The sequence below is a fragment of the Chiroxiphia lanceolata genome, chromosome 5 (genome assembly GCF_009829145.1).
Source record: "Chiroxiphia lanceolata isolate bChiLan1 chromosome 5, bChiLan1.pri, whole genome shotgun sequence".
Taxonomy (NCBI): domain Eukaryota; kingdom Metazoa; phylum Chordata; class Aves; order Passeriformes; family Pipridae; genus Chiroxiphia; species Chiroxiphia lanceolata.
The window spans coordinates 41,491,079-41,505,627 of record NC_045641.1 but is presented as its reverse complement, the minus strand read 5'-3'; the positions used below and the strand labels follow the sequence as shown (position 1 = coordinate 41,505,627).

The 14,549-nt window shown below is 38.5% G+C and overlaps 1 protein-coding gene across 4 annotated transcripts in view; it reads right to left on the bottom strand.

Moving 5' to 3' along the window:
- TMTC2 (transmembrane O-mannosyltransferase targeting cadherins 2) overlaps positions 1 to 14,549 on the bottom strand; it is a 249,533-nt gene that overhangs the window by 81,648 nt on the left and 153,336 nt on the right. For all 4 annotated transcript variants that reach the window (XM_032688843.1, XM_032688844.1, XM_032688846.1 and 1 more), the window contains one exon: positions 831 to 945. In XM_032688843.1, coding sequence (XP_032544734.1) covers positions 831 to 945 — 115 coding nt within the window. The remainder of the gene's footprint in view (positions 1 to 830; positions 946 to 14,549) is intronic.

Sequence of the window (14,549 nt, the reverse complement as noted above, 5' to 3'; positions counted from 1 at the left end):
TGAACCAAGAGCATATGGCTAGTGGAGGTGAAGAACCTGTCTTGCAGCAGAGCCCTACTCTGGGGGCTTGGTCTGGCTGAGTCATGGCAGGAGGGGAAGGAAGGGCGAGCACCAGAATGACAAGTAGAGCTGAGCAAGAAGCAGGTGGGATATTCAGCCAGAGAATCAGTCCCCTCCTTGTTGGGGCGTGCAGCATGATCTCACCTCAGTGAGAAGCTCAGCATGACAATCGCTTCCATGTTCATGATCTGGTACATTAATGAGTTAGGAAATCTTTCTCCCTGCTGTATAATGATTTCAATGCTCATGTTATTTATCCTCTTACACACTTACAACAGGGTTCTAGTAATTAAAACTTTGTTTAACCTATGCTGCTCTGAAGTAGTCACAGGAGAAAACTAATTTGCTGGTTTAACATTACAGAGGGGTATTGGTCTTTGCTTGGAAGTGCTTACATACACTCCTCCCACCGTTATTCAGACTTAAAAGAGAAGTCTAAATAACACCTTTACAATTTAGTGGAGTTAGAAACAGATGGAAGGTCGCAGCTGACAACTCATCTATTGGTACTTTATCTAGTGTGGGGTTTTTTTTTAATTCTTTTAAAGCAGATTATAAGTGTACCTTCTCCATACCCATTACATGAATACTACAATAATGCTAACCAAGAAAAAACCTTGTCCACCCCATAGTTTAAGGAGCACAATTAATGAAATGACTGCTAGAAAGCAACAAATAACATCGTCTCCCTTTCCAGGAGGTAAATCAATAGCTCCATTCACAACAGGTTTCAAAGACAATTCAACTTCAGGAAAGCCACACATACTCACAAATTATAGAGCATATCAGCCATGTTGCTGCGGTAGTACAAGGCATTTCTGTAGGCGCTTTCAGCTTCAGAAATCTTGCTCTGGCTCTTGAGAACATTTCCAAGGTTACCCCATGCTGTCAAGAGGAGAAAACAGTATTCAGAAACAGCTACAATCCAATTACACATGACAGAGTATCCAAGTATCAAGAAGTTCCTCAGGGAGACAAACCTCACAAAGAAACTATTTTTATGGAACAGGAGGGGAGGTTGGTTATTTTTTTCCCCCAGTTTTCTGGATCTCTGGATCTCTTATTGTGAGACTCACATTTCATAGAGGTGATTTACATGCATTCAGGTGGGAAAAGGAAATTTTAAAAAAATATATGTCTCCATGCTTAGAAATTACTGTAGCAAAGGCAAGAGACCATTTTATTTTATATCACCTCTAAATAAAAATCCACAGAGTGAAATGTGGATCTGGGGCATCTTCCTAGTTTTAGCATTTTTTTAAGCCTATTGACCCTAAACAGCAAGAAATTTTCCCAGAGAAGATGTAGCTCTCACTGAAGTATGAAAATTTGACATATGATGCAGGAATTGAAAGAACGGTTAGGTAAGTAACCAGGATTAAAAATGTGCCATATGAATATAAACATACTACACAGATCACTAAAATGCATTTTTTCTACCAGGAAAACATGTGGTTCCTTTCCATACAATTTATTATGTTACACAGTGTGCTTTTATAGCCCATCTATAAAGGACTTCAGGTAAAAAAATATTTAAGGCTCCAGATGTTCCCTTTGCAGTTTTGTTGAGTAGCACAAAAACTACTTAAAAAAGGAATTGGAACTAACATTTTATTGAAAAAAACAGCCCATGCTACTAAGAATTTAGAAAGCTAGTTTAACTGGCATTTTAGTTATAGTGTATGTGTGTGTGTACATGGGAAAAAAAAACCCAAACCACATTATGCTTATAAATACATCAAAGTTGTTTCATAAAAAGTTCTACTTTCACACATGTATTTTTTAATAAGAAAAAACAATGGAAAGATTATGCATGCTCTTTCCACCAAACACAAATATATGTCAAAATATTCTTCCCTTCAGACATACTAACCACAAACATCAGCTCAAGTAGCAGTTAACACTGATGCTCTAGTCAAGCTCTGTTTTTACAAGAATTTGCATCAATCTTGCCCAATGCAAAATTTCAGTGTAGTTTTGATCTAACATTGCATAGGTTGATAATTGTGATGCGTGTTTTTTCCTCAGAAAGTGCATTGCTTTCAAGCTACTGTGGTTTGCTGCAGAATCATCCTATCGTAAGGATGGAACAGAATTTCCTCTGAGCAGAATAAACTAATCATTGCTGGGAAAAACATATTAAATCATTTTAGTATTCATAAAAATCATGTCATCCAACTGTGCACAACATATTCTGTAAAGTCAAAGGAAAAAAATAAATGCAATATTTCCATGAGAAAAGAAAACATTTCTGTGAGTCACTTTAGTTAGCCTAGTACCTGATAAGATGAGAAATAATTCAAACATTATTTATCAATAAATTAACAAAAGTCACAAAAATGTTTCATCACTTTGAAGTAAAGCTGCTAAAACTATTCTCAAAAGTCACTCAACTTTTACACTCTTTGCTATCATATGTTCAGAATTCTGCATTTATTTTCCCATTACTGCTACTCTTCCTTTTTACATGCAGAAAACCTTTTGTAAGTACCAATTAAGGTGACTAGCCAGTCTGTAAGCATTAATGCTTATAAGAAAAACAGAGATTTTTATATGGTTTTTAAATTAATTTGTGAAAACATATCCTGATATTGCTTCTGCAGCACATGGTCATTCAATTTGACATAACTATATGTTCCATATAATCCATAGGTACTTTTGTTTTCACTCTGATCTCCCATAACAGAGCTTTATATCAAAAGACCATTTGGACTACTGATAAAAATTTCCTGCTATATAGTTGTTTGCTCCCAAACATTCTGAAGCTCAGTAACTGAAAAGATCCATAGAAGAATGATTCAGTTCATCTTTTCATCTGTTAGACTGGAAATACACTGTTAGCACTGTTATTTGTAATATTTTCTCCCCTACATTTCATTTCATACCGTAAGCTCTAATATTTATCTGAGTTAATACAACTTTTAAGGCAATACTTTAATTTACGTTTTGCAAAATAATGTGTCAAGTTTTTAATATCAATCAGTAATTAATTGGCATTATTTCATTTTAAATGTATTCCATTTAGACTTTTGTCTAAAATTTTAAAACTGTGAATGATTAACCTTATGTGATGCATTAGAAGTGATAGTAGCAGAAAACAGCAAACATAAAACATGATAATCTCACAATTTATCACTAATGGAGACATGAAAAACAGGTCTTTTTACTTATCCGAACTGTAAAAGCTTAGTATAAATCTTCCCATCTATTTAAATACAGAATTAGTTAGATGAATGACCTAGTTCTGACTGGAGATGAAGCTATACAGAACATATTGCAGAATAAATGCTTATGAGTAGAGATCATACTCATAAGCCCTAGAAGTTATGAACACCTAATATCTGCAGCAACCACATCCTCCTGGTTTTTGGTATATGAGGGAGGGTAAAAGAGGATGGTACACATACATGGAAAAGAGGCTACAAGAGATATTCAAAAACTTCACTCCCGCTTTGTCTTAAGTAGTGCAACTAACCACAGGAAAAACAAAGAATTTCAATTATTAACTGCCAAACAAAATTTTTCCCGCAAAACTGTAACAACATCAGTTCAACTACGGGCACATTCAGAAATAGAAACAGAGTTATACCTAAGTGAAGCCACACCCCTGTTAAAAACATACCTACAACTCCAATTAAAGTTCAGCAGTCAACTATTTTCCATTTGTACATGGGGGAAAATGAAAATATAGAATTATATATACACACAGCAATTTAATCTTTAATTAAAAATTCAAATTTTCACCTATAGAAGACCTTATTTAGCAAAAGAGAAAAGCAAGCTGTGAATGAAAAAGCTTTGCAATATTTACTTTCTGCCTGCTGCTTAATTCCCTGTGAACAAAAAAAGAGACCAAAACAGACCCAGATCTTTTAGAAATAATACTCCATCATAGCATGGGAACAAATGTAACATTCACATTTCATCTACAAAACAGTCAATCCATTTAAACTTTATTTAATTGCTTAATCTTCTATATATCATACTCAATATAAATGGGCATGTTAAAAATTAAATCCATTTCATCACCTCTATCATAAGTCATTTATAAACTGAAAAATCTCCCAATGCTTGAGAATTCCTACACTAGTTACCTTTCTTTGCAGGAAAATGAAACCTTTTTAAAGGGGTTTGTTCTGCTGTTTGTTGAAGGGTTTTTTAAAAATAAATAGAAAGAAATATTATTTATAGCTAAGTAGGAAAATAAGAAATTGTTTAGGTTTTATAATTTTGGCCATATCAAACTAGATTTCTATTAAGTTTTAAATATTGCATTTATGCCACCAGGCATTTAAGTGCTTTCAAAATGAAAATGAACATGAGAAATTTCAGCCTCAAGTTTAACATGCCTAATTTCTCAACTATCTAACTGAAACCGAGGATTAAGATTTAACAAGACTGAAAAATACCAGGCTGGAACATTAAACCTTCTCTAAGCACCTTCATTCAGGAAGAGAGCAAGACAAACAACAGCAAAGAAGCACAACATTGTCCAGTCTAATCTGCCTGGATTTAAGATGCACATTTTACTAAAGAGGTAAACTTTCAGCTTGCAATTGAATTATGAAAACAAATGTGAAATGGAAATGAATGAGTGCAAATATCTTCATTTAAATAAAACTTTCCCTTTCTACTGAATCAAGAATCATGCTATGCTATTCAGTGAAATGGAAATTACAAAGCAACAAAGTGTCAGAGAAGAGCACTCAGATGGGTTAAAAGCATAAATGTGGATTACTTGATCCAAAAGTTTGCTTTAAATAAAAAAAATAAACCCACAAATTATTAACAGAGATAACTCAAAGTATTTAAGCAGGATTCTCCTTCCTACCTGTCACTCCTATATAATCCATGAAAAAATTGATAATAATAAAATCTATTTGGAAACTCACAACCTATTAACATATCTGTGTCCAAACACCTCTGCTGAAACATGGAGAGAAAAAAATCCAACAAAAATTGACTATTAAATCATTAAAATATAACCTGGTGAACTTTCAAAAATAATATAGAAAAGGAAAACGCTGCCTTTCCTAGTGTGTTATGCCATAAACGCTGTCTTTTGTAAACTTTAGTAGGAGAAAACATACTTGAAAACTAATGAAGTAAAATGTAGGACCTGATCTGTGATATTCACAATTCACAGGAACAAATTACTGAAATTTTTTAATACTGTTCTCACATTAAGTTATTAGACTTACAAAACAAAAGTTAAACCATAAATAGATGAATTATTAAAGAGTGCGGACTAGATTATTACTGGAGTGAAATAAACTATTTGAACAAAGACTATTTAGGAAACAGCCAAGTCATTTGTAATCAACTTGTCAGCAGTTCCAAACTAGAAGCTTTAGTTCACAGAAAAATGCACATCAGGCCAAGAAAACCTCTATGGAGCTTTACAGATATTTGTGCATTATTTATTACTCTTTAGCTTGTGAAATTAGAAACAGCAGTTCCAGTTTGCATTCCCTCTCATTACAATCCTCAGGCACATGGTGTGACTGTTGGGGATGGTCCTGTGCAGGGCTAAGGGTTGGACTCAAAGATTCATGTGGGTCCCCTCCAACTCAGCATATTTTGTGATTCTATGATTCTGTTCTTGCAATACAGAAGAGAAATGTAAGGAATATTTCCCCACATAATTAGTATTCTCACAAAACAAGGGCCAAGTAAACTACATTACTTACAGTCTAAACTTTGTGAGAAGACTGATATTTGTCTATGCATTTTATATTTTGATCTATATTCTTAACTTCTGTTAAAGGGTCGACCTTCATAACACACATCTGGGAGCATACAAAGTATCTGATTGCTTATAATAAAATTATTTAAAAAAAAGAGCTGGAAAATTTGTCATTCCTTTAAGTCTTTTGAGGATTTCTGAGCGTGATCTACTTCATGAGACATAAGCTGGAACATTAAGACCAAGGTTTGCAAATAGAAAATTCATCCTAGTGGAAAGGAAAAAAAATAAAGGCTGATACTGGCAACAGAGATAAACAAGTATCCAATATTCAAATATTCCAAAATACCTTTGTTGGATAAGTGTGAAGAAACAGCACAGCACTAGTTATATGACTCACATTTGAAAGGTTACAACCATAGTTATAAAGAAAACAGCTTTTCTTTTTTGTTGAAAAGTTAGATGCATTAGCAACTGATGACGTTTTCCTTCCAAGAGTACTACTTGATAAAGCAGAGTGCTGCTCCAGTCTCTAGCATTCACATTCCATCAGGTAATCACTTTGTTCTTGAGGGAGAAACAGTTTCATGAACAGAGGAACAACAGGTTTCCCCAATAAACCTCTGAAAGCTCAGTTGCACACTCAAAAAAAAGTAACGAAGGGAGCTCACATCTAATACAGTTTTTCTACCATACAGAGCTATCTCTCACAAAGATATTCAGAAATGTAATTTGATAATGTCTTTAAGTAGTTTGAGAATGGAAAAGTTCATTTAAATGCTACAGGTTACTACTTTCAAAGTGGAACAGGTTTTGCATAAGTTCTTTATGATGGTTTCTACAAGGGATTTATATTTTTCCTGTCATTTCAAAGAAATAATAATTTTTTTTCAAAATATATCATAAATTCACGCATATCATTTCCAATAATTATCCTCTAAAAACTTCATTTATTAATAGAATATCTTGATCAAGTTATCCCATTTTACTAACTGAACTGCAAAACTGCCCTATTTCCTGTTTCCTGGTGGGATAAATGGTTCCTATATACCCATAATTTACGAGCTTGAGCTACTTTGCACATTGATTTTATTTTTTTTTTATATAAATGGCTGTGTGGTAATGTTGAGGCAGACTTATTTATATCGTTTGTTCAACAGTTCATTTGTTGATCAATTGCAGGGCTTTTGTAATGACAGCAGGTGAAAGAAAAACAGAATTGAAAACTATGCAGTGCTCTGAAAGCTATCCAACACCATGTCAGCACGGGTACTAACCAATTCACTTTTGGCAGGCAGTGCTTCAGTTTTGTTTCTTAGTTCTGAAACCCTGATGCAAATGTGTACCAGTGCATGACTCTCTACTGCTCAGCATCACTGCCTGATATACCCACTTCACTTGTTATGTTACAAAAAATTAACTTTTCCTCCTCAAAGGATAGCGCAGTGACTCAGTTCAATGAACCTGAGAGATGAGACTGAGCAGCTGTTAAAGTGTTCTTTGGCTTCACCATTTACCCTGTTTAGTCTAGAGTACGGACTCCTCATTCTGCCTAGGACATATTTGCAGATTTTGGTAATCCAATCAGCTTTGATGAACCTAGTCTCGAGTATGTGAGTGCTCCACCATCTGGCTGAATAGTAAAGTGAGCCATCAATGAAAAGTATGGGAGTACGCTTAACTCCCATACTCACACTTCTAAACTGACAGACTACAATATGAAAAAATTCTCACCATTGCCTTTGTTTGAGGTGCCACAGGATCAAACTGAAAACTTACTGTTTTCAGTTAAGTAAAATGTAAAATATTTTCAGGGTAGCACTACAGAAACTCTTAACAGCACAGCCCTCACTCAGTACTAGTCAACAGACATCATCATCATCATCATCATGGCTGAGCTTCGCGAACGAAGATTTGGGAAGGCTTTATCCACATTTGTTACAGGCACGTTGGTGACTTATGAGGCCAATACGTGACAGACATATCCGGTTGCAAAAGGCACAACAGAGAGACTCCTTAGATGGTGTATTCCGCAAGACACGGTTCTTCCTGCGTTGCCTTTTCTCCTCGAGAGTGATCCTGCGTGTGTTCTCAAAGGCTTCCGCAGCGTTATGGATGCTGTGTCTCCAGGCCTCCCGATTTGAGGCCAGAGTGGACCAATTATGGTGATCAATAAGGCCAAGGCTGAGATGTTGTTTCAGGGAGTCCTTGAATCTTTTCTTCGGGGCTCCTCTCTTGCGGCAGCCAGTGGCAAGTTCACCATAGAGCAAGATCTTAGGGAGGCGGTGGTCCTTCATCCTGGAGACGTGCCCTGCCCATCGCAGCTGTGTTCTCATCAGCATGGCCTCTACACTTGTGACTGCTGCTTGCTCAAGAACAGATGTATTGGTCACAAAATCTGACCAGTGGATGTTTAAGATTGTACGGAGGCAGCGCTGATGGAAGCGTTCTAGGAGACGCAGGTGGTGGCGGTAGATGACCCATGATTCGGAACCATACAAGAGAGTAGACAACACTATGGCTTTGTAAACACTGATCTTTGTGCTTTTCTTCAAGTGTTTATTACGCCATACTCTTTTGTGGAGTTTTCCGAAAGCACTGTATGCCTTTGCCAACCTGTTGTCTATCTCTCCATCAATCTTACCATCCAAGGAGATGAGGCTACCTAGGTAATTAAACTGTTGGACTGATTTGAGCTCTGATTTGCCAATGGTGATATGGGGATGATGGAAGACTTCCTGAGGTGCAGGTTGATGGAGAACTTCTGTCTTCTTTAGGCTGACTTCCAGCCCAAAGAGCTCAGCAGCATCTGCAAAGCAGGATGTTAAACGTTGCAGAGCTGCTTCTGTGTGGGCAACAAGGGCGGCGTCATCAGCATAGAGCAGCTCCCGGACAAGATGGTTTAGGGTCTTGGTGTGGGCCTTCAGACGCCTTAGATTGAACAGGCTTCCATCAGTACGATATCGAATGTAGATACCGTCCTGATCATCGAGGTCTGCTGTGGCCCTTTGGAGCATCATGCTAAAAAAGATTGTGAATAAGGTAGGAGCGAGCACGCAGCCTTGTTTCACACCATTCTTAATTAAAAAGGGCTCAGAAAGTGTGTTGCCATACCTGACTTGGCCGTGCTGATCCTCATGAAGTGAGATGATCATTTTAAGGAACTTGGGGGGACAACCTAAACGTTCCAAAATCTGCCACAGACCTTTTCTGCTCACAGTATCAAAAGCCTTGGTGAGGTCAACAAAGGTTACATAAAGACCTTTGTTCTGTTCCCTACATTTCTCTTGCAGTTGTCTGAGAACAAATACCATGTCTGTGGTGCTTCTGTTGGCTCTGAAACCACACTGACTTTCAGGTAGGATCCCTTCTGCTATAGTGGGTATTAGTCTGTTCAAGAGTATTCTTGCCAGGATTTTGCCAGCAATGGAGAGCAGAGTAATACCACGGTAGTTTGAGCAGTCAGATTTAATACCTTTCTTCTTGTACAAAGTGATGATGACAGCATCACGAAGGTCTGATGGCAGTTCACCAAGCTCCCAGCAGCGCACCACAAACTCGTGAAATTTGGTGTGGAGGGCAAGGCCCCCATGTTTCCAGACTTCAGGTGGAATTCCATCAACCCCAGCTGCCTTGCCGATTTTTACCTGCTGTATGGCCTTGAGGGTTTCTCCTAAAGTGGGGGCTGTATCCAATTAATACTTTACTGGTTGTTGTGTGATGGACTGAATTGCTGAGTCTTGGACCACACGGTTGGTACTGAAAAGAGTTTGAAAGTGTTCAGACCATCGATTCAGAATGGAGGTTTTATCTGTTAGAAGCGTTTGGCCATCAGCACTGAGTAGAGGGCTTTGTACCTGGTATGTGGGCCCGTATGCTGTCTTCAAGGCTTCATAGAAACCTTTGTGATCACCCATATCTGCGCATAATTGAGTTTTTACAGCTAGATCGATCCACCACTTGTTCTGGATGTCACAGAGTTTCTGTTGGAGCCTGCTGCATGCGAGACGAAAGGCTGTTTTTCTTGCGTGACAGGATGGCAGTGCAAGGTGTGCTTGGTGGGCGGTTCTCTTCTTCCTCAACAAGTCCTGGATTTCTTGGTTGTTTTCGTCAAACCAGTCCTTGTTCTTCTTGAGGGAGAACCCTAAGGATTCTTCGGAGGATTGCAGAATGCTGTTTTTAATATGCTGCCAGGTAGTTTCAGGAGAGGAATCTGCAGAAACTGTGGAACAGTTTTCAAGCCTAGTTTGAAGGTTTGCCTGGAATCTCTCTCTTACTGTGGCTGATTGGAGATTGTTAACTTGGAGTTTTCTCCTTGTGATGTTGCCCATTTTGGGTTTGAATTTAAGATTGAAGCTGAGTTTGCAGCGCACAAGCCGATGGTCTGTCTGGCATTCTGCACTGGGCATCACGCGGGTATGGAGGACATCGCGAAGATCTCTCCGTCGCACCAGGACATAATCGATGAGATGCCAATGCTTAGATCTGGGGTGCATCCAGGTTGTCTTCAGACTATCTTTCTGCTGAAAGATAGTATTAGTGATGGTGAGCTGTTGCTCTGCACAGAATTCTAGCAGGAGTCGACCATTATCGTTGCAGTTACCAACACCATGTTTGCCTAATATTCCTTTCCAGGCATCAAAATTCTTACCTACTCTGGCGTTGAAATCACCAAGGATAATGATCTTATCATCTGCGGGCACTTTTTGGGTAAGGTGGCGCAGGTCAGCATAAAATTTGTCCTTTTCGGCAGGGTCAGCTTGGAGAGTTGGGGCATATATACTAAAGAGGACGACGTGTTGGTTGTTGTGGAGTGGAAGGCGTAGGGAGATAATGCGGTCAGAGTGACCTGTTGGCAGATTTTCGAGTTTGGGAAGAATAGAGTTTTTGATCATGAAGCCGACACCTGAGAGATGTTTTTCGGTTCTGGGCTTACCTGACCAGAAGAGTGTGTAACCAGCACCATGTTCTCTGAGGCTTCCTTCCTCGTGAAGGCGAACTTCACTGAGGGCAGCTATGTCGATGTTGAGATGAGCCAGCTCATGGGCAATTAGGGCAGAACGCCGCTCAGGACGTCCACTATCCGCAGAATCGAGCATGGTTCTGATGTTCCAACATGCTATAGTTAATTTAGGTACACCTTTGGAGGCAGGTGCATGCCTTTGTCTTTTGCTCTTTGTGCGACCGCATTGAGAGAAGATGCCCGTTGGTCTGCGGTTAACCAACCGGGTGAAAGTGGAGATGAGCTTTGTTTAGGCCACCTTTTCTAGGCCCCTCTCCGAGTGGAGCAAGCAGTGCTGTCCTTGAAAAGGCTGCTTGGTCGTTCAGGGTGCTGCCCCAAGAGACTGTCATCTCCGGTCAGTCTCAAATGACCAATATCCTGAACCGCCTGCATGCGGAGTTGAGTCTGCGGCTCCCAGTGCACCTTTCACCTGCCGTTTCGACCCTCGTCCGTCGCTACAGGACTTTTTGCATGTGGGTAAAGCCTTCAAGCCTGCGCAATGGATTTTTTAGGTGAGATGCAGTATGCGCGGAACTGAACCCACCCTTTAATCCTGAGGTTCATCTGCCAGGGCCGAGCGAGCTTGGACGGTGGCAGCGAAATCCTCAGGACGTAGGTTTGGTTAGAGTGACCTTCTCTTAGATGGATGGCCTTACAGGGCTAAGCGAGCTCCATCCGCCCGGGCAGGATGAGCTCGTTAGCCTCCTGGCAGTCATCCTAGGAGAAGTCAACAGACAAAACCAGAAAGAAATATGCTTCCCAGTCACTCATCTCTCTGATGGTGGTACCATCTCACATCTCTCAGGAGCTGCCTCCGTGCAGCCAGTGTGCTACATGTACAGCCTTTACACTTCTCCCACAACAGAAAGACAATACTACAGACAAAGCTGTCCTGTAAACCAGATTCAGCCCTTAAAAACAGTGCTGATACTGCAGAACCCCTAAAAAGATTCAAACCAGAAATCACAACCTCACTGCAATGGTGCTCTCTATAAATAGGTGCTCTCAATGTCATAGGTGCTCTCTATAAATAGATAAACAAATAAAAAACATCAACATAGACATTATTTTGGATATGTCCTCTCATTTCCCAGTCTTTGTACAACTTGATTCTGTATAATGTTGCAACTCTGACAAAGACATTCTGCTAAAGCTACTTATTGCAAGAACACAGACTTGTTGAGAATATAAGAGTATTCTACTTCCTGAGCTGTGTTGGTACACTTCAGTGCATGAGCTTTTCATCTGACAGAAAGGTAATAATGAAAGACTGATAAACATAGATTATATTTGATTTCAATGGAAATCCCATTGTCAAAGAAGATAACTGTCAGAGATTACTTCAGGGTAATGTTTCACGACACAGTGGCTCTGGTGAAATCACTGTTTTAAGCAATTTCTGCACCTAGCACCCCCAGGCCATCAGTTCGCCACACACTTCCTCATGCTAAAATGATTTTTGGGAAGGGTATGGTACAAATCATACAACTAAACCGATCCAGATTAGGGGAAAAAAAGAGAAAAAGGAGATCACAATATCCTTAACATCTAATCTAGTTACTGTTCGGTTCAATCAGAGCCCGATCCCACTTTTGCACTGTACGTGTGTGAACACCGTAAAACATTACTGCCACAAAGTTCCTATCCCATGAAACTTCACAATGGTCAGGAACAGAGCTGAGAACAGTGCTGACCCAGAAGTCTCATGTTATAAGGAACCATATTTTGTAGAGACAATGGATCTAAATCATGCAAGAAAATGAAATGAGGACAAAGGAGTAGAAGAATACAAGTGGAACAAGAGGACATGTCTAGGCACCCCAGTCATCCCAGGATTAACCCTGAGGAATTTCTCAGAGCTCCAAACTGACTCAAGCAAGGACGTGACATTAATTAAAGACACTACAACTATTAACAAGCATCTTTAATAGTCTATATTCCAAAATTTTGTATTTTAAGACCTCAAAGAAAAGGTCAGTGTGCTAGAGGATTCAAGGAAAGAGACAGAAATGGCATTGAGCACTCAGCCATTCGATTTTGTGATCTTTTCTGTAATTTAAAACAAAACTAAATGCAGGCCTTTTATGCATACTATAACTGCATCAGCCATCATTTACTTTTTGGAGGCATGAAGGTTGGCAATGATGATAGTTTAACTGTTAATAAAACTCCCTGTTACCAAGGAGGGGTATTTGAAATCTTCATAAAATACTTGTATTTATCTATCTACACTGGGATTTTATACCAACAGAAGTGGTATATATGTAAATTACTGTCCTGTCCACATTAAAGGTTAGTTTCTCTACCAGATTTAAGTAAGCTGACCTCAATATGTACCGATATGAAATCCATTACAGATAGGAAAATGAAGTCATATAACTCATGGGAAAAAAATCTTTACTTAAAAAGAAATTTTTCAGAGTTGACATATTTTGAAAAAAGGCAAAATAATGAAACAATGGGATGACTATCTAATGCATTTAAGTATGTTCATCTTGAGAATCAATCCAGATAATCTTGTTTTCCTCTAATTAAAAGTAACTCTTTCCCTCTGGAAAAACAAAATAGGATAGTTCCACCACACAAATACGGACCAAAGGCCTGTCCTTTAGTCAAACTAGAAAAGAAAATCTACCATTTTCTGACAAAGAAAATACCAAATAAGCCATTTTACTTGATATACTACAAAAAAATTCACCTTGCCAAAGCTATTTCCTCCTTCACCAGGGCTGGGGTTTTTTTTCTTGCACTGCAGTTCTCAGCACAGATGAGGTTGTTGAATGATTTTGCAGAGCACCTCAGGGAAGGCAGGGGAAGAAATAACAGTCTGATGAATCCATGTCTCAAAATTGTTTGTATCTTTAAAAAGTCTAGCTAGTAGGTAATAATAAATTCTCTTCCTATCCCCCTGAAATTTAAGATTCACAGATTAGAGATGCTGTTGGACCATACTCCAAGGGGAAAAAAAGAGGGGGGAAATCCCTGCTTCCAGACCTCTACATAGATAAAAAGGAAGAATATCAGGATTTTTCATATCCTGCAGAAGGAGAAGCACATATCCCACAGTGACTTGGTTTTCAGAGGAAATTACAGCACTACTGAAGAACTGAAAGAGAGAACATGGTCACTGGAGAACAAATTCAGACTTTGACCTGAACTGTAAACCATTTTTCTTCAGCTCTCCAGCATATTTGGCATAACCAGATTGCCTTGCTGAGGTCAAGCTGTCTGTGGCATGCTCAAATGGTTTAGATAACTATGGTTGTTTCACAAACAACTTACTAATGACCAACTAGTTGACTAAAAAATACGTCAAGAATCACTATAATGACTATATATCCTCATATGTATTCATCAACTACCTTAGGAGAGATATAATACTACCATAAATATGGAGAAGTTTTAATACAAAACTTGGATCACCAAAATTTAAATAAATAAATAAATAAATAAATAAATAATCCAATCTCTTACAATAATGTCTTACAAGTTCCATTCCAGAGGGAAAAGTTGAGTTTAAAGTGGTTTGTTCAGAGATTAAGGTAAAGCTCGTTAGCAGAATTGCTCCTTAAGCCTTGTTTATCAAAACCCACATTTTCTATTCAGTACAATGTTATACAAATGGGACTGTACCACTTTTTGAATTATTTTATTATTATTGAAATTAAATAAACCAAATTAATAAGAAAGAATTACTTTGCAGAGTAACATTTTGGGCTGTTAGGCCAAAGATGAGCTGGAGTTTTACTGCCAAGCTGCATATAAAAAACCTGAAATATGCACCAAAACACTGAAATCCCA